Source organism: Aquarana catesbeiana, linkage group LG01 (assembly GCF_042186555.1).
Source record: "Aquarana catesbeiana isolate 2022-GZ linkage group LG01, ASM4218655v1, whole genome shotgun sequence".
Lineage (NCBI taxonomy): Eukaryota > Metazoa > Chordata > Amphibia > Anura > Ranidae > Aquarana > Aquarana catesbeiana.
The window spans coordinates 116685737-116709390 of NC_133324.1; the positions used below are offsets into that span (position 1 = coordinate 116685737).

General features: G+C 42.9%; 1 protein-coding gene across 2 annotated transcripts in view; it reads left to right on the forward strand.

Annotated features, from left to right (window-relative positions):
* Nucleotides 1-23654, forward strand: part of ZSWIM6 (zinc finger SWIM-type containing 6) — a 198054-nt gene that overhangs the window by 130520 nt on the left and 43880 nt on the right. For both annotated transcript variants that reach the window (XM_073623231.1, XM_073623239.1), the window contains exons 5-7: nucleotides 18250-18429; nucleotides 22877-23053; nucleotides 23263-23409. In XM_073623231.1, coding sequence (XP_073479332.1) covers nucleotides 18250-18429; nucleotides 22877-23053; nucleotides 23263-23409 — 504 coding nt within the window. The remainder of the gene's footprint in view (nucleotides 1-18249; nucleotides 18430-22876; nucleotides 23054-23262; nucleotides 23410-23654) is intronic.

The following is a 23654-nucleotide window of genomic DNA, read 5'->3' on the forward strand; positions in this document are numbered from 1 at the left end:
AAGTGCAGTCACTGTAGATCTGAGGGGAAGATTTGAAATGAGTGGAAGCTCTGCTGATTTCTATTATCCAATCATGTACAAGCAAAAATGCTGTTTTTTATTTTCCTGGCATGTCCCCCTCAGATCTACAGCGACTGCTCCTCCAAGTGCACTTGTAGTGCAAAGTGGATTTGCCTTTAGTAAATAACCCTCAGGGCCCAATGTCTTGTTAGTTGCTTTTTGTTTCAGAAGCATAGGTTCAGCCATATCTGTTAAATGCAAGCTTTTTGTTTTCTTCTTTATTCTCGGTTGATAAAACTGACTGGTACCCTTGTGAGACTTCATGCTCCGATCTGAGCCCTGCCAGATGCCAGACGTTGAGAAGGGGGCCGACTTTTGTCAGCAAATGGGATCTGCAAGTTAATTTGTGTTTTCTGCTCGCTCCTGGCTGTGAAATGAAATTGGAAGCCCTTTAGCCACATGGAGAACATAGGACCTGAATACAAATGTCACCAGTAGGGCTCACTACGAAACAATGGCCCTCTCGCTCACATACTGGCCCATTCCCCATCATTTAAATATGGGGGATTAGATATAAACTTTAAAAAAAATCATATTGCCCTTTTGTAGCCATTTAAATATTCGCTTTGCAAACGATAAGTGACATTAAACAAAAAGGACCTGTTTTTTTAATTTTTTAATTTTGACAGGTAATTCAAAGGAGCTTGCAATTCCTTTTTCACATGCTAGAGATATGAATCATTATAATTGTCAACTTTAAAGCAAAAGCTATAATTGGTGCAGCTAGTGTTATCAAACGTGGGGCTATTCATTTGACAGTTTAATAAAGCTGGGATTGTTAAATGATTCCCAGTAGTTTAATTTGATGGGAAGTCAGGTAGCATCATTCGGAGGCCAGTATCACAGACCAGGCGAAGTGACAATTCCAGGTGCTTGTTAGCACACACTTGGCTGTATATACCCCAACTGAGAATCTGTAGGGAATTGGCGTTGGCGAAAAAATGCTGCAAAGCAATAGTGTAGTGACCGTTCAGATTCTGAGCAGCTGTATTCATGCTAATGAAACGTAATATCTGAAAGGGAAAAATCTTTGGCCATCTACTATGGGTTAGCTTAAAGTATATCCTGAAATGCTTAAGCCGGCCATAGATGGTTAGAATCTCGGTCGGTTCAGCAGGGACCAGCCGAGATTCAATCCATCTATGGGCTGGCTGATTATACCCAAGTTGATCCATCGATTGACTTGGGTACAACCAGCATGTCGGATTTCAAGCATAAGATTATTGGTAGCGGCCATAGCCGCTATCGGTAAACATTGTGTTCTGGCAGGGACGGCATAGATTCGGCCCTGATTCGTCCCTGAAACGGGGAACAGCGACGCACAGCGCTCCTGTGCGATCCGCAGCGGGTTATAGTGTAAACCCGGCCTAAGAGAAGCTCTGCCGATTTTATCATCCAATCATGTACAAGCAAAAATGCTTTTTTATATTTTCCTTGCCTTCCCCCTCAGATCTACAGCGACTGCACTTCCAAGTGCATTTGTAGTGCAAAGTGTATTTGCCTTTAGTAAATAAACCCCTTAGTCAGCTAGTTTGTTCAAAAAGGTACACTTGTGATATCTTAAAGCAACTTTGGCAGTATAGTGGGAGAAAAGAGTGAAATTGGGGTACACACTTTCAAAGAAATGGTTTAAAGTGGCTGTAAACCCCCAAAAAACAAACCCTGTAAGACAAAGGCATAATGAGCTAGTATGCATCGCATACTAGCTCATTATGAAATACTTAAGGCTACTTTCACAGGGGACGTCGGCGGTAAAGCGCTGCTAATTTTAGCGGCGATTTACCGTAGTTTTTGGGCGCTAGCGGGGCTCTTTTAACCCCCGCTAGCGGCCGAAAAAGGGTTAAAACCGCTTCCGCAAAGCGCCGCTGCAGCGGCACTATGCCAGCAGTTCAGCTGCGCTGCCCATTGATTTCAATGGTCAGGGGCACTTTAGGAGCGCCCTAAGATGCGGCTTGCAGGACTTTTTTTTTGGAGTCCTACCAGCGCACTGCATTTGGGCTTTCACACTGGAGTGAGAGGAGAGGCTCTTTACAGGCGCTATGCAGGCGCTATTTTTTGCGCTATAGCGCCTGTATAGCACCTCAGTGTGAAAGCAGCCATACTTGGATCGAAGCTGTTGCAGTGTCCCCGCACACCGTTGTGACCGGCGACAGTTATTTTCGGGTTCGTTGGCCAGAGCTGCGATGACGTCACTCCAGCACATGCATGCATGACGTCGGCGCAAGTGTATATGGTAAAGATCTCCTAAACGGTGCAGGTTTAGGAGATGTTTCCAGTACCTACAGGTAAGCCTTATTATAACCACTTTAATTCTCACCTTTATGTCAGGTGGTACGTTAATCTATTGTCCATAAGAGATCCCATTGTCAGACTCTTCAACCAAAAGAAGAATACCACCTTTGCCAGATGAAAAAAAAAACTGCACATTTTTGCTTGAAAATGTGTGCATGTATTTTGCACTGGAGCCTGCAAAGCATGGATGAGTGGATCGTGGGTGCAATGCTGTGGCTCCTGCAGATTTTCTCCAGCTAAAGTCTGTAGTTGAGGCACGGACCTTTAGCTATGGAGCTGGAGGGAGTATCAATGGACTACAAGTGCAGTGACATCACAGGATTCTGTAAGCAGGGGAGACTGAGGAGAAGAATAAATTCACCATCTCCCCATCTTTTTTAACCAGATGTCCTTCCTCATTCTTTATGGGGCCAATGTGGTCTGTCCTCCCTTTTTTAAAAGAATTTCTTGGTATTTTTTTTGCTCTCCTCTGCTATGTGTCTTTCATGTTCTATCTTAACCGCCCTAATTGCGCCCTTACATTTCTTGTTGCATTCTTTATAAAGTCTGAATGCTGATGAAGATCCCTCAACCTTGTATTTTTTTAAGGCCTTCTCCTTTCCTTTTATATGCATTATTACTTTGGAGTTAAGCCATCCAGGACTTGTGTTCGCTCTTTTAAATTTATTACCCAATGGGATGCATTGGCTAATGCCCTTATTTAATATGCTCTTAAAGCAAACCCATCTCTCCTCTGTGTTCTTTGTTCCTAAGATTTTATCCCAATTTATACCATCTAGCAAGGTTTGGAGTTTAGGGAAGTTGGCTCTTTTGAAATTCAGTGTCTTTGTATTCCCCTTATGTTTCCTATTTGTGTAATTTATACTGAAGCCAATTGACCTGTGATCGCTGTTTCCTAAATTGCCCCGTATTTCCACATCCGTGATCAGGTCTATATTGTTGGTAATCAGTAGATCCAGTAACTCTTTATTTCTAGTTGGTGCATCTACCATCTGACCCATAAAATTGTCCTGCAAGACATTTAGGAACTGGCGAGCCTTAGACGAATACGCGGTTCCCTCCGCCCAGTCTATGTCTGGATAGTTAAAATCCCCCATTATGATAACACTTCCCATCCTTGCTGCTAATCCAACTTGTGATAGGAGATCCATCTCCCCCTCCTCCCTCAGGTTAGGGGGTCTATAGCATTTTCCCAGTATTATTTTCCCCTTAGCTTCATCCTTTTGGAGCTCTACCCATAAGGATTCCACCTCCTTCCTAGCTCCCTTAGTGATGTCATCTCTCACATTCACTTGTACATTATTCTTGATATATAGGCATACCCCCCCCCCCCCCTTTTTATCCTCTCTATCCCTGCGATAGGATAATATAAATTAAACAGTGCGTGTATTTAGTATCACTTTAAGCTGCAGTTTTCTTGGGTTTACTACTGCTTTAATGCAGATGATTGCATAGTGCAGATGGTCTTTAGTGCAGGCAAGAAATCCTCCTACAATACAAAACAAAACCAATTGTCTTTCGGACATTACGCTCCTGTTTCCCCCGTTCCCAGCCCCCAGCCACAAATAGAATGCAGTCTTCTGGATTGCATGAAATCCCCCTCACCATCAAAAATCCATTGCATTAATCAGCTAGGCAGCACGCAATGCATGGGGAGTGATTATACTATCATGCACAATACAATCGGCATGAAGCACTTGTCAAGACCAATACATCAAAGTTTAATTCTGTAATAGAATGAATTAGAGCAAAATGAAACATTCTGTTCTTCCTGGAAACACGGCCTCCTAGAACCGGTTCTCTTCTGTGGCCTTCATTTACAATGCTTGAAAACCATTGCACAGAGGATGGACAAGAACCAGCATCGAAACAAAGACAAAGCCCAGCATTGCTCGAAATGGGATGTGCTTCTGTGTTAGATTCATTTTCATTATTTCCCAATCGTCTGAATACTGCTGCGATACACTCGACCTGGCTGCTGGAATATATTTGGATGGCTGGGTCTGTGGTGGTCATGTTTCCACTTACACAAAGGTTACAGATGACTGGAGATGGTGCTCACTGTGCTCCACATTATACAGGACTGTAATCACTCTTGATCCTCATGCAGAATCCATTTTGTTTGATGGGTTTCCACAAACCTTTAGCACAGAATAGGTCAAAAGAGCACCTTACTGATTTATCCAGGCTGTAGAGTTTAATGCCTACAAGCTTCCCTCCTCTCGATTGCACAAAACCATTAACCTAGTCCCTCTGGATGGGTTTGGTTACTGCTTACATCCTTTAATAAATATTTAAATGTGCATGCTATTTGAAACTTCCAGATCATCTCTTTCCTGTTGCTTATAAAATTTATTTGTAAGCATTTTTTCCCCGTACAAGGTAATGAGCCCACATACCAGTTTTATACATGGTAATAATTGTATCAGGATCAATTATTCTTTGGGCATGCATGCTTTTTTTTCTGCAAGGTTGCAGTAAATACTTAAAGATGCAGTGTTGCTACTTGCAATGTAGGCTTATGTTCTGCCAAGCAAGCTTTACCTTTTAGCTTTAAGTCTTCATTTTTTTTTTTTCTTTTTACTGTCCGCCCCCCCCCCAGTGCTTTGATATATAACAATTCTGAGTCTTAAGCCAGCCATACATGGATCAGAATGGATCGCTGCCATGATGAATCTGAAATGACAGGTGCTCTGTAAATGTAGGAACTTATTTTTGTTGGTTTCCTATTTAGAATAATAAGCTGTCAAGTTAGTAAAACAGCAATATCAGAACCGATTCAATCATACAGTTTGTAGTGTACATAGATTTGCAAAACAATGGGATAAAGCAACACTCCTGAACATTTTTTTATCTCATGGTTACTGTGAAATTGTATGAATGCATCAATGCAGTGCATGTTATCTCAGCTTGCAGAGCTTGGATTCATTGAATGAGTTCACCAAAAATGTAAATATTGCAGAATATACAGCCTCATGCTACACAACTAAGCTCCATTTCATGCCAAATAAACCAAATTACTAATATATCTTAAAGAGAAAACTGCCTTTTAGGTTTTTACTCCAAGAGCTTTTTTTTTTTTTTTTTTTTTTTTTTTCATTGATTTTTATCTACCCCCCCGATGTATGTAGATATGAAGTGGTTGCAGGAGATGAGAAGCATTAGCATGCAGGCAGAAATGTGGTAAAAACAGTCTTTTTATTTTATTTTTTTGTGGACTAAATTTTGTTCATTAGTGCATTCAAAGTGCATTCACTTTTGTATGCCGTTTTTAGGTGAAGCAGTACTAAATAAATGGCCTCCGTCTGCTCCATAATTAAAAAAAACTCCGGTGCAGGCACGTATGCGCCACTGGAGTCTTTGCAGGCACGGTGGATTTCTTTGTGTGCACACAAATGCTGCCAGATTCTGGCAGATTTCCACTATACCGCCCTATGGCGTTTGTGCAAGCACAAAAATCTGCCACTCGTGCAGATGTGCCGTACAGTTGCAGCTTAAAAGAGAAGTATGGGTTGTTTTTTTTTGCATATTCATACTAACCTAGGTGGATGCAGCATCATGAACCGAGCCACTGAACATCGCTGATGGCTCAGTTCTCTCACCTCCCCGAGCGGAGAGCTGCTGACTGTCAAGTCGGCAGCTCTCATGCTCTGCTCCTCCACCCTCATTGGAGCGCTGAGGTGTGGAGGGGTGGGGAGCGGCCGTCTCAGTGGCTTGCTGAGACTGCCATCAGTCCAGGCAGCTGGCGGATCCAGACTTCCTAAGTTGGCATGACGCGCTGCCTCGACTGATGGCAGTTACGTCAGCAGAGAGGACTTCAGACCGCTCTCCACTGAAAACGGGTCACAGGAGTGCAAAACTAATTGCACTCCTGTGACCCAGAGGAGAAGCCCAGTCAAACGTGCTCAGGCTGAACTTCTCCTTTAATACCACAATGCCTCTAAATAACTGTGACATATCAATCCCAGGAGGTGGTGGTGCCTGACCTAGGCTGGGAATCCAGAAGCGCTTCTTAGCAGCACAAAAAAGATCTAAAAATACAAATTGGGATAGTTTTTAGCAATTTCTGTAGAGGGATAGATGGGTAGATGGGGAGGGATAAAATAAAGGTTGATACAGTCAGTTCCAGCTTAGTTTTATTTTTTTTTTCTAAGAATATTTTTCTTTAATCAATGATGATGTAAATTTGAGGGCGATCCTTGGCGTGCTTTGAGCGATCAGAGAATACTCTGGCTCCCATTTCCTCGGCCAAGTACAGGGCCACGAACAGCCTCTTTCTGATCTAACAAAGGCTAAGGATGTCTTTGCTGTGACGTGCCTCAGTGTGTTTTCATTTATTCCTCCTTATTGCATCCTTCAAACCAATATAAAGGAGGATTTTTGGCTTAAGAAGGGACGACTGTTGACTTGGAATATTGCTCGGCGATCAACGGGTTTAGAGAAGAGCTTGCTGTTTTTTATCAGCTTTGCTCTGAAGTGGCTTCTCTGGAATTGTGTGTGACTATGAAAATGTAATTGGGGGAAGATGTGATTGGCAGTGGTCTATCCTTCACATATGTTTGGAGAGTCCGTGTAGGGTAAAGTCTTTTATTAGCTGCTTTCCCGAGAGAGTTCAGTGATGAGCTGGCTACAGCACAACAGAAGGAGTGCATGTGGTGGAGGATGTCGCCCAGGAATGTCATTGCCATCAAATCATCCTCACATCGACCATGCCTATTATCTCAAATATGATTTTTTTTTTTTTTTCTTGCTGGGTTCTTTTGAATGGCATAAATGAGAACTCTTCAAAAGCTTCCCACTTGCATGGATGCCTTGAAATCCTTAAAAGCCAGCCCTCAGTTATTTGTTTAACAAAGAAGCTTGTGTCGGATTGGTTCGTGTTTCAGGAATTGGCCTGCAATCTGAGGATTCCCATTTGGAAATTGAGATTTGCTGTTGAGCTCTACAGTGGTGTGATGTTGATGTGTCCAGATGCATTTTTTTTAAATTACTTTCTAAACGCCCTTTGTTTGCTTTCACATGTTCATGAAACGTGATCTTGGTGGGTCGTCTTAGGCTGGTCTATGGGAATGAAAAATAATGGGGGCAGGGTCCACATTGTCTTAGAGTGTTTCTTTGTTTTTAGCAGGGGGAAAAAAAAATTCAAACAAATATTATCTGTTCGACGTGCAATTATATATTTTGGGGTATCCAGAACTGTGGTCACCAGCATCTGCTTTTAGAAATGGCAGCATAATGGCCATCTAAGAGATTTTAAAATATGGCCATATACACAGATCAGCCATAACATTATGACCAACCACCTAATATTGAGTAAGTCCCCCTTTTGCTGTCACAACAGCCCTGACCCATCAAGACATGGTCTCCACTAGACCTCTAAAGGTATGCTGAGGTATCTGGCATCGAGCTATCAGTATTAGATGCTTTAAGTCCTGTAAGATGTGAGGTGGGGCCTTTATGGATCAGACTTATTTTTCCAGCACATCCCACAGATGCTGGATGGACTGAGATCTGGAGAATTTGGAGGCCAATTTAACACCTCGAAGACACCTTTTTCCATTGCTCCGTTGTCCAGTTCTGATGCTCATGTGTCCATTGTAAATGCTTTTGGCTATGGACACAGGTCTGCATGGGCTACACAGCCCCGTACCCAACAAACTGCAATGCACTGTGCGTTTTGGCACTTTTCTATTGGAATCTGCATTAAATTTTTCAGCAATTTGAACTACAGTAGCTCTTCTATTGGATCAGGCTACATGGGCCAGCCTTATCTCCCTTCACATGCATCAATGAGCCTTGGCCACCCATGACCCTGTCATGGGTTCACCAGTTTTATTTCCTTGGACCACTTTTGGTAGGTCCTGACCATTGCAGACCAGGAACAAAGAGCTACAGTTTTGGAGTTCCTCTGACCCAGTCATCAAGTCATTACAATTTTGGCCATTGTCAACGTCACTCAAATCCTTAATCTTGCCCATTTTTTTTTCTGCTTTCAACACATCAACTTCAGGGGCAGCATCATGTTCGCTGCCTAATATATCCCACCCACTTTTAGATGTCATTGTCACAAGATTATCAATGTTGTTCGCTTTACCTGTCAATGGTCATAATGTTATAGCTGATCAGTGTATATTTGCCTGTCATGTTCATTCTCTATTGATGTACACTTTAACTTCTGGTGGCAGTGATACTGGTGTGGTGCCTTTATGGCCTTGCAGTACTGGGGTCAAGGATTGGTTTCCACCAGTCACATGGTCTGCACAGAGTTTATATGTTCTCTCTGTGTTTGTGTGGGTTTCTTGTAGGTGTTCCCCATAATTCAGAAACATAGCAAGATGTTAATTGGCTTTTATCACTCGCTACGTTTCCGAACTCTAAAGCCCCAGGAAACAAAGGCTTACCAATTGAATTATACAAAAAAATTTGGAGGAATACTCTTACCGATGCTCATTCCCTAGATTCTTTGCCGAGTTCTATGTATGAAGCGGTGGTGGTGGTCCTCTTGAAGCCAGGGAAAGATCCTGATAAACCTGAATCCTATAGACCCATTTCCTTGATGAATACGGATTTAAAATTACTTACACAAGTCATCGCCATGAGACTCTCAAGAGTGGTGACTAAACCTGTGCACCCAGATCAATCCGGATTCGTACCTAATCAATCTATGGCAAACAATCTTCGTCACCTTTATCTGAATATGCAACTACCTACTGACAACCAGGGTCAGAGAGCTATTCTCTCGCTCGATGCCGCTAAGGCATTCGATAGTGTTGAGTGGAACTACTTATGGTGGGTGTTGGAAAAATTCAATAGTTTGATCATTTCATGGATCAAACTATTATGTAAAGCACCGAAAGCATATATCATTATTAACACCTTATCACCATCCTTTGATCTGCACAGGGTTTTCCCCTGTCCCCTCTGCTATTTTGCGCTGGCCATAGAGCCCCTGGCAGCAGCCATTAGAGAGAACTCTGAAATATGTGGGTTTAAATGAGGTGAGCTAGAAGACAAACTGGCACTATATGCAGACAATGCCCTCTTTTTTTCTGGGTGACACGTCTGCCTCACTGATAAACCTTATGGAATTAATTCATAGATTTGGCACCTTCTCTGGGTTCTAAATAAACTGGGACAAATCTACATTATTACCTTTAGACCCACTTGTGATGCCCCTACCCTGGCTAGCAGAACAGATTAAAGTGGTAAATACCTTTCGGTACCTGGGCATAGTTATACACCCTAACTTAGATCTCTATATCAAACTCAATATTAACCCAATGATTCAAAAATTTCAGGAAAAAACAGCTAGCTGGCTTAAATAACCCCTCTCACTAGTTGGCCACTGTAACCTAATAAAAATGATTTGGAATCCACAACTCTTGTATGCGCTTCACAATGCACCCATCTGGATCCCTATCCATGTGTTTAAAAAATGCAATTCTATTTTCCACACATTGATATGGAGAAAACAGGTTCCACGTATTAAGTTGGAAACTCTGCAGGAAACAAAGGACTCGGGTGACCTGGCAGTTCCCAACCCATTATACTATTTCATAGCAGCTCAATTGCAGTATTTAACGGGCTGGCTGTACCTCGAGTCCTCTGATCCTATTAGGAATATTATCTGCACACAGCTGTCTGGTGATGGCATTGTGGAATGCATAGAAGCGGGAGAGCTAGGGGCTTTACCATCTTACTACACTCTGATACTTATAAACAGAGTATGGAATAAAGCAAAACAACATTTCCAATATGCAGGCTATACTAACTGGTCGCGTATCTGGAACAACGGAAACTACCCAGAATTAGGTACATTACAGCGTTTCTCCGCCTGGTCTAGGAGTGGGGTTGTGTATATTCCACAGTTGTACCATGGGGGCCTCCTGCAAGACTTCCAGTCACTGCACGTGGAATTTAATCTGCCAAATACCATAATTTTTCCAATACTTGCAACTTAGGCACACTATATCGGCACAAGCTACAATCTCTACTTGGGAACTAACTAGACCCACAATACTCACACAACTAGTTACATCATCATCCCAAAAGGGACAAATGTCCTCCTTATATGGTTCTCTCATATGTTAGGTATCTAAAGCTATGTCACTGAACTGCGCCGGCTTGGGGGATGATATAGGACATCTTTCGGATGAGGAATGGGCCACCATACTTGATAATGTACTTAAAGTGTCACTCTCCTCATCTCAAAAAAACTTACCCAATTGTTTATTATCCACCGCATTTACCGTACACCCGAGAAATTACACAAATGGCATAGAAGGGACGACTCGTTTTGTCCTCGCTGTCTGGTGGACAGTGGCACACTTGTACACATGCTATGTAAATGCCCAAAATTGCGAAGATATTGGGCCACAGTGATAAGTACTATTGATAGAATATGGAACCTTAAGCTTTAAGTTGACCCTAAACTCTGCCTACTCGACTGGTTAGATGAGGAACAATATACACCCAACACCTATATAGCCATTCTCGGGGTACTATTTGTAGCTAGAAAACTTATTGTCAGAAAATGGCTCTCGGTAACACCTCCTACACACACAGAAAGTATTACTGCCCTAAATGACTCTCTTATAAGGGAGCAACTGACGTACAAACATTGATGTAGCCCAAGAAAGTTTGAAAACAATTGGGATGCTTGGCTAGAAGTTCCTGGCTTGGCTCCCTTTACGCGTGGTTCAAAATAAAATTCTCAGTGGCAGGATTACACATTGTCCACTTAACCATAGAAATTGTTATTCAGATGGATGGTGTGTGTGACCGAGGGGAACGGTGCGGTGGCGCTCCATGTAAAAGTTAAACTGAAGGGTTATACTTACTTCGGTGGTATGTGGATCTGCAGTGGTTGAATATATTGTTTTGTTTTACCCAACAGTTAATATATATAAATGCTGTGAACCACTCCCCGTGGTTTAGGGGTAGGTGGCACTCTCGTTGGCCCTGCTAAGGGTTGGGAGCGGAGTTGGGAGATAGGAAGATAGGATTTAATAATGGCACACTCAATATAAAGTAACTTAACCGCTTGCCGACTGCCTCATGCAGATATACTGTGGCAGAAGGGCTCGTACAGGCAAAATCACGTACCTGCACGTTGCCCTTTAAGAGGCGGACGCATGTGATTTGCCGCCGGCAAGCTCCGTGAGTCGGGTCACGGGGAGGAAGAACAGGGAGATGCTGATGTAAACAGCATCTCCCCGTTCTGCCTAGTGACAGTGTCACTCAATCTCTGCTCCCTGTCATCAGAGCAGAGATCAGTGACCTCACACACACACAGCCCATCCCCCTGACAGTTCTAAAACACTCCCTAGTACTGATTTAACCCCTCCCTGCCCCCTAGTGGTTAACCCCTTCACTGCCAGTGTCATTTACACAGGAATCAGTGCATTTTTATAGCACAGATTGCTGTATAAATGACAATGGTCTCAAAAATGTCCGATGTGTCCGCCATAATGTCGCAGTCACAATAAAAATCGCTGATCGCCGCCATTTAAAAAAAAAAAATTATTAATAAAAATGCCATAAAACTATCCCCTATTTTGTAAACGCTATAACTTTTGCGCAAACCGATCAATAATCGCTTATTGAGATTTTTTTAACCAAAAATATGTAGAAGAATACGTATCGGCCTAAACTGAGGAAAAAAATTGTTTTTTTATATATTTTTGGGGGATATTTATTATAGCAATTTTTTAAAAATTGTCGCTCTATTTTTTGTTTATAGCGCAAAAAATAAAAACCACAGAGGCGATCAAATACCACCAAAAGAAAGCTCTATTTGTGGGGAAAAAAGGACGTCAGTTTTGTTTGGGAGCCACGTCGTACGACCGCGCAATTGTCAGTTAAATCGACGCAGTGCTGAATCGCAAAAAGTGCTCTGGTCAGGAAGGGGGTAAATTCTTCCGGGGCTGAAGTGGTTAAGGACTATGGACTCAGATGTACTTTTTCTAGACAATGCTTATTTATTTTACATGAACTGTTGATTTTTGTGTAAACACATACATTATGTAGCCGGCTGGCCACTAGAATGGATAAATCTGTGTCCTCTCAGTTATGAGATAAGTTTGTTGTAAAATGAAAATGTTACTTGGCTTTTATCTGATTGCATAAGTGATATCCATGGATGTACATTGTGGAAAATGTTATCATGATATAAATGTATTAGCTTAAGTGTATGGCTTGTGGAAGGTTCATTAGTCAGCTTCATTATTAGGACTGATGTGAATACAAATGATGTGGTGTAATTTTGAAAGCCTGTGCAATGGCTGAATCTGCCATTTAAAGTCTTCCACCAGTAAATGGGTAGATTGACTTCTGTACAACCAGCTTGCCCATACACGGATCAAAATCTGGCGGGTGCTCGCTGAACCAGCCGAATTTCAATCCATGTATGGCTGGCTTAAGTAATAATAGAAAAAAGAACTTTGCTAGTTAATTTTTTTTTTTTTGCTGCCTAGAACTCCTCTATAAAGAAACCTGAAAGCCCAGCAATGTGGGAGCTTCCATTGCTGTCTTGTTTCAGATCGCTGAATCGTGAAATAGAGACGTTGTGGTCAGGATGACACTTCTAGACACAGCACCTTTGAAAAACAAATGGTGTTGGATTCAAAATTTCTATCTTCAAATGTTCACGTTAATCCCCTTAGGGCCGCCACTTTTACTGTGGGCGGGCGGCACAGGCAGGCTCATTAATGTACATGTATCTTGCTTCTAACATGCGCTCTGGTGCCCCCCCCCCGGCCACTTTGAGCATCACACACAGTATTCGGTTATCAGTCCCCTTGCTGGTGCCAGTGATAGGAATATCTAGGTCACACTGGCACCAGCAGAGGGATTGATCACCTTTATACTGTTTGTATGGACACTTTTCTCCTGTGTATGGACACTCATAAAGTCAGCATATAGACTGTTTTTGTCTGCACTTTATTGTGCACTATATTTGTGGTTAGAAATTTCCGCCTAGAAGCACTAGGATCATGGATTCAAATCCCAACCATGGCACTACCTGCCTGGAGTTTGCATGCTGTCCCTGTGCGGGTTTCCTCCGGGTACTCCAGTTTCCTCCCACACTCCTCCAAAGACATGCTGGTAGGTTAATTGGATCCTATCTAAATTAGCCTTAGTATGTGTATGTATGAATATGGCTTAGGGACCTTAGCTTGTATGCTGCTTGAGGGCAGGGACTGATGTGAATGTATAATAAATATGTAAAGCGCTTCATAAATTAATGGCGCTACATAAGTACCTGTAATAAAATGGATATTTGTGCGTGATCACTGGTTGCTGTGTCATTCATGAGTGTCATGAGTGCGCATTTTGGCCTCATGTTTTCACTTTATTTGCACCAGATGGTGTTTTGTTTTTGTTTTTTGTTTTTTTGCTATATATTTTTTTTTTTTTTAAAGTGCCACACTTGTAGCTTGTATATTTATATGGTATTGGGATATAGCATTGGCTGTCGCTTTTGGATTCCTTTTAACCTGAGCGCAGATTTTTAATTTTGTTTTCTGATTTTAAACTGTTGCCTGTTGGGTTACAGTACTAGCCCTGGATCCCATTTCTCTGGCCAAGGTCAACGTGGGGTTTCACCATTTGGCTCCCAACAGCTTAAGCCCCGTACACACAGGCTGAATGTCGGGAGACAGCGGCCGGTTAAAAAAAAACGTCCCCCATTTGGCCTGAGTGTATGTCGGACGTACTTAATAGAAAACCAGCAGCCGACAGACTCCCGATCAGTGGTCTCAGCCAATGGCAAAGAGCGCTGATCGCAGTGTGTCAGAATGTAACAGCTCAGCAGGGAAAGCTGTTAGTGTGTACCCAGTGTTAGGCTGGCCATAGACAGAGTAAATTTCTTTCCTGCAAGCAGTCAGTGTTGAGGAATCCCTCCTGCCAAGCCATTTTGTTCTCCCAGTAGGGGGAAGCTGTCCCTGCTAAGAGAACACCGTGACTTTTGCTAGCTGCTATAACAGCCGCTTGCAATAATCGCATGCAAAATCCGGCAGGTTGGTTGTACATTCAGGTTGGGTACATTCAGCTTGCCTATACATGGTTTGAATCTTGGCCGGTTCCTGCTGAGCTGTCCAAGATTCCAACCGTCTATGGCCAGCATTAGCCTGTTCTTAAGTACCTTTCCTCATCTCTGCTCAATCTTCCATGCAGAGCATGTCCTTACCTGTCCTCCTCAGTACACTGGCCAGGGTGAAGTGTGATGTCACACATGCCGGTGAATGTAATTGCTAATAGTCCATACCGTGCACAGTATTGTGCATGACCTCCGGAGTACATAGTGGGCCTAGATTTCACTCCTATTACTCTGTACCACAATCGTGCTTTAAGGTCTCTCAGCATTCCAGCTGCCTTTCTATTATTTTACGCCATGGTTGCAGACGGCTCATTGGTCGGTATTGTTATGAGCTTTTGAAGGGGGCAGGGATGCTCCTCTGTCATGTACTTCTTCAGAATGCCTGTTCTGCAGATTCTCTGCGAATCCAACGCTCTAGCAGATTGTTCAGCCGATTGAGCACATGTCCTCAAGTGTGCAAAACGCATCCTTTAATGAGCAAATGAAGTGTGGCTGAATAGCACTTTCAGACGTCTTCACGCCGCTGTCAGGGTTCACGTCAGTGAAGAGACAGCTGATTAAAAAATCTCTCCATGTGAAAATTGGCTTGTTTGAGACCTTGATGCGTTCAGACGCACCCGTTATGCAGTGTCAGGGATGCAGATTGCTAGAATGGTATGTGTGAAATGTCAGCACAAATTAGATTTCTTTTGCAGATCTTCAAAGGGAAAAGAAAAAAGAATGTTAAACAAATTTCTTGCTTAACCTAATTGCTGAAATAATGACAATAAAGAGGAGTCTGGTGCCATTAGAGCAGCTGAAGCCTTGATGAATGATGGGAGACTGACTTGGTCTGTAAATGAGACGCCGAATAATAATTTGTCTTTTGTTTTGCTTCAGGTGTGTCTGAAATCATTTATTCAGTTTCTATCCTGGAAGCTTTAGCTAGCCGCCATGATAATTACCAATATGCTTCTCTATTATTATTTTTTGTCTTCTTTGTATTGCTAGCTATAGAAGGCTTCCAAACCAAGTAACATTGGTTTCCATGCTTTTTTCTAACTTTGTATGAAGTGCATTTAGTGGTTCTAAATGCAGAAGGTTTTTTTACCCTAATGCATGCTATGCAGTAAGGTATCTGCATGCAGCTCTTTGTCCCCCCCCCCCCCCTTTCTTATACTCTTATGAGCTTGATCTTGATCCAGTGATGTGCGAGAGCAGAGGCACTTTTGGCTCTCTCTCTCCTTTGTGGCTCAGAGACCACAGCAGGAGCCATTGGCTGCTGTCAGTCACAGCCATTGAGGAGGGGGCAAGGCCGAGCCGTGCTTTGTGTGTCCATGGACACAGAGCCAGCTGTGGAGTATGCACGAACGAGCCTCCATAGCAAACAGCTTGCTATGGGGGCACTCAGCAGAGATAGGGGGAGGAGCCAAGAGCATTATTTCTTATTTTATTTCTTATTTTTTATTTATTTATTATATAGTTTCGAAAAAATAAAAAATGTCCCTTTACATCACATTAAACAGAAATGATGAGCTTGACAAAGTACCCATGAGAAGGAGATCTCCTAGATTAAGTGATGATAAAAAACTGCCGCTTCTTGTCCTATTTTAAAGGGGAAGTCCACCCTAACACTAAAATCCCTGCATCTACAGACATCCACAATCTGATTATGTGATCACTTATACAAAAGAGCGTGCTGCGCATTTTAGTGCGTTGAAAAACGCAGACAGAATCGAGTGGAATAGCACTGAATGGCAAACAAGTCAAAACACCCAAAAAGCAGCAGATGCATATTTCCTGTCTATCCTCCAATGCCCCATGAAAAATGTATAGATTTTCTCTTGTCCATGAATTTTTTCCTGCTCTGAAAAACACGTGTATGCATATGTCTGGAGGAATCTAGTAGAAAAATATATTTCTGTAGTGCCAGGAACTGATATGGCGGATTCAATAGTCTCTGTACAATGCTGTAGAATAATTAGGAGTTTTGTTTAGGCCCCTTTCACACTTGTGCGACTTGTCCTGCAACTTGGGACTGCAAAGTCGCATGACAAGACGTACCCCATGATTTCCAATGAGTACCATTCATACTTCAAGTGTGACTTCAAGTCGCAACGACTTCAAAGCAGGCCCTGCACTACTTTGGTCCGACTTTGATGCAACTTGAGGTCCATAGACCTCAATATTACACAAGCATTGCCTCAAGTCGCAAAATCGTGGCAAAATCATGCGACTTTCAGGTTGCACAAGTGTGAAATGGGGCCTAAAGGGGAAGTCCACCCTAATTCTACAGACATCCACAATCTAAGACTAGCCTATCTAGCCCTGTAAAGAAGAAATCCGTATACATACCTTTTTTTGAAGCCGCTCCACTTCAGTCTCCAGTGGCAGAAGCTCTGCAGAGGAGACAGCCGACAACCACTGTGAAATGAATGGGAAGTAATGTCACCCATAGAGTTACTATGGGGCTTCCGTTGTCGGCTGCCTCCTCTGCATCCGCCTCCTCAACAAAGCCACTGTTGATAGCTAAGCGTGGGACCAGACCGGAGCTGCTTCAGAAAATATATGTATGTATAGCGATTTCTTCTCTACAAGCCTAGATAGGTTAATCTTAGATTGTGGATGTCTGTAGAATTAGAGATTTTAGGGTGGACTTCCCCCTTTAGGCCCCTTTCACACTTGTGCAACCTGAAAGTCGCATGATTTTGCCACGATTTTGCGACTTGAGGCAATGCTTTTGTAATATTGAGGTCTATGGACCTCAAGTTGCATCAAAGTCGGACCAAAGTAGTGCAGGGCCTACTTTGAAGTCACTGCGACTTGAAGTCACACAGGTATGAATGGTACTCATTGTCCTGTGACTTTGCAGTCCCAAGTCGCAGGACAAGTCGCACAAGTGTGAAAGGGGCCTAAACAAAACTCCTAATTATTCTACAGCATTGTACAGAGTCTATTGAATCCGCCATATCAGTTCCTGGCACTACGTATCTTTCTACTAGATTCCTCCAGACATATGCATACATGTGTTTTTCAGAGCAGGAAAAATTCATGGACAAGAGGATAGACAGGAAATATCCATCTGCTGCTTTTTTGGTGCTTTAACTTGTTTGCTATTTAGCGCTCTTCCGCTCAATTCTGTCTGCATTTGTGAATGCACTAAAATGCGTAGCAGGCTCTTTTGTATAAGTGATCACATAATCTCTGTTCTCAGCTGCATGAGGGATCGTAGAGAAACAGCAGCACACTGCTCTTCACAATGAATGGCTGTGCAGTGTGTGTAGGGGCGGGGGGTAATATCATCACAAATCCAATCATTGGAGGACAGGCAGTCTGTGCTCCCAGCACAGCCAGAAAACTGACCATGTCGGGATGGATGTTCTCTCATGCTTAGTGGGGTCAGTTTGAAATGGGAAAGCAGAGGGACTGGCAGGAACACCCAGATATTTCACACAAAGGAAACAATACAAAGAGAACAGGATACTTTCTAACACACATACATGGTAAATGTTGGGGTAACATTCTTTAAGTGTGGGAATGATAAAACCTCTGTCAGATTTTGTTTTCCTGGTGCAGATTTTCCTTGCTTCCTGTCTGGTTGTCCCTGGATAGGTTCAAGCCTTTCCCCATTCTATCCAAAACTATCAAGCATTTTGGGTATAGAGACACTCAAAAATACCCCCTGACGTCAGAAGCATTTCGGTGTTCAACACGGAATAAGCAAAAAATGTATTCTAGGTGTGTTTTTAAATAAAAAATCTGTTCAGCATTGATTGATTTTTTTTTTTTTACTAATATCTTTCCCATTTCTCTTGTAGGTGCTCTCTGGATGTGCATTGTCTTAAATCCCCACTGCAAATCTGAGCAGAAAGCCAGCTGGCTGAAACAGCTGAAGAAGTGGAATAGTGTGGATGTCTGTCCCTGGGAAGATGGCAACCACGTCAGCGAGCTCCCCAACTTAACCAATGCCTTGCCTCAGCCCGGAAATGCCAACCAGGGTGAGGGAAATACAAGGGTGCATTGTGAGATGCTGTTGCCCCAGGCACTGTATGCGTGTTATCCCTACATTTAGTCATAAAAGGAAACGTTCACCATTAACAAAAAATAAATGCACATATTTTGCAGATTAAAAAAAGTGCATTTATTATAATTTATATATTTTTTTCTTTTCTTTTTACAGGAGCCTGCAAAGTACGGCACCTGTGATCAGCAGATTCTGTGTGCACTGCCAGGCTCCTGCATGCTCTCCCTCCAGCTTTCTGCCCATACCTTTGTACAGGCTTTCAGTTTGAAAGATGGAAGGAGTGTGAATAGACTACAAACTTGCCGATTCGCATGCTCCCAGTCCATTGAGAACGACAAGTTGTGTGCCGCCTGGGAAGACAGGACTTGTAGTTCATTCATTCACAGATGGCTGTGAATGTGACGTGGCCATGCTAAACATTTCCACACTAAATATGGGCGCAAAGTGTTCAAAAGGGTAAACTTTTTCTTTAGGCTGGCTTCACACTAGTCCGGTGCGAATTGCAGCTCTGGTTTTTCAGCTGACCAGTGAGAGGGGGAGGTATAGGAGGAGGGGGAGAGAATTCCTGTTCACAACAGAACACATCTGCAAATCAGATGCGTTCCCATTGAAGATTATGTGCCTGCAATTCGCACTGCACTGCCTAGAAAACGTACAAGTTTTTTGAGCAATGCAGAGTGCGGATGCAACGCACATATGTGAACCAGACCCATTGAAAAGAACATATTTTCAAATGTTCTGCAAATTGGATGCGTTGTAAGTCCCCATCCAATTCGCATCCAATTCGCATATGTGTGAACCCAGCCTTAAAGAACTTTTGCCTTGAAGCAGTTGGACACATAACAGCTCCATATGAAAAGACGGTCCATGAAGCTGGAGGTGCAGCCAGACTCCAGAGGGTGATTACATTGTATGTAGGCAATTGTGTCCTAATACCCAGCAGTCATATATTTATTTTTTTAAATAGATGTTAAGAGACCTATAAAATGGGTGCAGTTTTAAAAGCAGTAATTATACATGTATATTAGGGCAGTCCTGTTTATTTGATCACCAGTATTTGCTGTGCTCCCTTAGAGGGTAATAACTTGTAGTCAGAATCACTTACTATACACAGATGAAACCAGCTTGGTATTGCACGTGTAACATATTCAGCCATGACACTAATCTGTCATAGTTTGCAGTGGGTTCAAAGACAGGTAGATGTTTGTCTTTCTAAAGGGGATGTCTGCTTATCTATAACCAGGCTATCATTAGAGCACCATACATTTTCAATGGAAAGGTTGTGGGGTGGTAAAACCCTGCGTTTGCGCCATGCTTTTACTACGCCCCAACTACTACCCCCTTAAGCTGCAGAGGTAACAACTGGGGTTGTAGACATGCTGCAGCAGAAGTTATACGGGGTTATAAAGTCTTAAGTTTTTTTGTTTTATCTTAATGCATTCTATGCATTAAGATAAAAAAGCCTTCTGTGTGCAGCAGCCCCCCTCGGCCCCTCTAATACTTACCGAAACCCCATCTGTCCAGCGATGTCCACGAGTGTCTCAGCTGTCTGGGACTCTCCCTCTTGATTGGCTGAGACACAGCAGCGGCGATATTGGCTCCCGCTGCTGTCAAAGAGTTAGCCAATCAGGAAAGAGAATGGGCGGGGCCGAAATGCAGCTCCATGTCTGAATAGACACACAGAGCTGCAGCTCAGCTTGGGTGCCCCCATAGCAAGCTGCTTGCAGTGGGGGCACTCAACAGGAGGGAGGGACCAGGAGCAATGAAGAGGGACCCGAGAAGTGGAGGATCGGGGCTGCTCTGTGCAAATCCACTGCAACAGGGCAGGTAAGTATATATAACATGTTTGTTATTTTCATAGAAAAATAAAGAGAGACTTTACAATCACTTCAAAGTGAAAGGCAAAACCTACTAACTAACTAACTCCGAACGTGCTCTAACTCTGAATGATCTCATAGAGTTACTATGGGGCTACCGTTGTCAGCTTCCTCTTATACACTGAAGCCGCTGCTGATGGCTTAGCCTGGGACCAGAGCAGGTGCCAAATAGGTAAGTATAGTGATCTTTTCTTTACATGGCAAGATAGATTAGGCTTAGAATGTGGGTGAGAGTAGGTTTAGAGTTAGGTTTTGCCTTTACTTCCACTTTAAATGGTGCTGAATGGGGTTGTACTACAAGCACCCTGCACACAGTTGCAGTTCACTAGTGTGGGGCTAAAACAGGTGGTGAGGAGGCAATGCAAAGTCTCTTCATTGCCTGACCTGTGCTCACTGAAGAGCAGTCTAAACAGATCGCTTTTTAGAGACCAAAGGAAGTATGAACAAGCCCTAAAAAGGTTTTTGACTGCACGCTATTTCAGACTTAGCCGCTATGGGAACATATACATCTTAACCACTTCAATGCCCACCTATAGTAAAATGACGTCCTCTAATTTTAGGAGGGATATCTGAATGATGCCTGCAGCTAGATGCATCATTCAGATATCATTCTTTTCAGCCGGCGATTCTGTGCACGATAAGAATGATCATAGTAGCAGTTCCGCCGCTTGATCATTCTTATAGGCGACGGGAGGGGACACCCCCCCCCCTCCCGCCGCCATCCGGTGCTTCTCCGGGCTCTCCCGTGCCATCGGGAACCCGGAGAACGTATTGGCCAGCGCCCGATGTTGACAATAGAGATGACTGGTGACCAGATGGTCACCAGTCATCTCTATGACCATCGGAGGCCCGGGCACGACATTATGACGTCACGCCTGGGATCCCGGCTGTCAGCATGAGATCGGTCAATTTTTTTTTTTTCCAATCTCATGCTTTCCAGCCTAGAGGAGATTTGTGGGGTCTTATTGACCCCACATCTCTCCATAAAGAGGACCTGTCACATAGATTCCTATTACAAGGGATGTTTACATTCCTTGTAATAGGAATAAAAGTAATAAAAAAAAAAGTTAAAAAAAGTGTAAAAAATAAAAAAAAAATAAGTAAAAAAATAAATAAAATAATAATTAAAAAAATCTAAAACGCCCCTGTACCCAGTAGCTTGCGCCCAGAAGCGAACGCACACGTAAGTCCCACCCACATATGTAAACGCTGCTCAAACCACACATGTGAAGTATCGCCGCGTGCGTTAGGGCGTGTGCAACAATTCTAGCACTAGACCTCCTCTGTAACTCTAAACTGGTAACCTGTAAAAAATTTTTAAAGTGTTGACTATGGAGATTTTTAAGTAACGAAGTTTGGCGCCATTCCATGATTGTGCGCAATTTTAAAGCGTGACATGTTGGGTATCTATTTACTCGGCGTAACATCATCTTTCACATTATACAAAAAAATTGGGCTAACTGTTTTGTTATTTTTTAATTCATGAAACCGTTTTTTCTCCATAAAAAACGTTTGAAAAATTATTGCCAAATACCGTGTGAGATAAAAAGTTGCAATGACCGCCATTTTATTCCCTAGGGTGTCTGCTAAAAAAAACATATATAATGTTTGGGTAATTTTCTAGCAAAAAAATGATGATTTTTACATGTAGGAGAGAAGTGCCATAATAGGCCCGGTATTGAAGCGGTTAAGGACAATATGGTTCATGAGTATGAAAACCACATCTACATCTATTTCACATAGAACTTACCATGTGTTTTCAGTGATTATTTATTTTTAATTACTGTAGTCTCCCTTTAAATTTTTATACAATTGTACAAACTGTTTTGTGTAGCGAGCACCCTGTTGCGCTAACAGGGAGAGGTTTATAGCAGCAGCAAATTGCTCATTGTGTGTAATCTGTATGTGGCACCAGTATATGTGAAAGAAAATCCAACGGTGCACCATGGTCATTAGCTGCTACATTGGATAATATCAGTAGCTACAGCAACTGAGCCTCAGATCATCAGTATTGCTATGACTTTTCTTTGAGCACCCTTCATAACTGAGGGATTCTGTAGCTGCTACAAAACATTTGTGTGTCTTGAAGAGTGCAATGGAGACCAAGAAGAATGCAGGCTTAGTGAATAAATGTGCCCTGGTGGACGGTAGGTAGCCAAAGGTTTACCACATACAAAAGTGATGATACAGTTGAAGGTAAAATCTGGTCGCCTCAACTTCTTATCCTATAATAACACCAGCAAATTTTTGGTCCATTCCTAGTTCCCGAAATTGTTCAGTGGCCTCAGGGTTTTCCACCATCACCTATTGCAGTCAGGACATTAGGACCCCTATAAATGCCACTATAAGTGTGCAGACCAGTGAACTTCCAGCACGGAGGTCTCCTTCTAGCCAAGTCTCAAACAAAATAACGTTGTGCCATTTCTTACACCCTGATAGGGTAGACAGAAGAAGCTGCTGGATGGAGTTGACTAACTCTTAAGCGGTATCTGAAATATGACAACTATTGTGTAGTATGTGAATTTTGTCTTTTCTCGCCTTCAGATTCCTCCCATCGGCCTCACCGAACAGTGTTCACACGAGCCATCGAGGCATGCGATCTCCACTGGCAAGACAGCCACTTACAGTACATTATCAGCAGCGACCTTTACACCAACTACTGTTACCATGACGACACTGAAAACTCACTCTTTGACTCCCGTGGGTGGCCCCTCTGGCATGGTAGGTTGTGCAGCCAGAAAGGCTCATTCTGTGACTTGCTGCTTTGTTCTCATTTGTATGGAATTATAAATGAAGCATTTGTGGTGGGTAGATGAAATGCTTGGCTACAAGGCTGATGTTGTTCTCCTGCTAGGCCTTTGGAAATTCTGCACTAATGCTTGAAATGGTTTGGACAAGACGCCACACTAATGCTTTCTGTTTCCCTTCAGAGCATGTCCCTACTGCTTGTGCGCGGGTGGACGCACTGAGGTCACATGGCTACCCACGGGAGGCCCTCCGACTAGCAATAGCCATTGTCAACACTCTGAGAAGGCAGCAGCAGAAAAGAATGGACATGTTCCGACTGCAGAAGAAAGGTAGGAAAGCAATAAGAATAGGTAACAAAGCAGATGGGTATTTGTGCAGAAATCTGCAGGTCAGGTTACAATCCTAATCGGTGACAGGACCGAATATTAAAGACACTGCATTTTATTAAATCAGAACACCACTAATTGTACTACTTTGCTTGCTTTGGGTGACATGTGCGCCACAGCTCCCAGCCACTTTCCTTATCTTGCATACCCCTTTGATTTGTGCTGTTCTTTCCAGACCTAAAGCCATG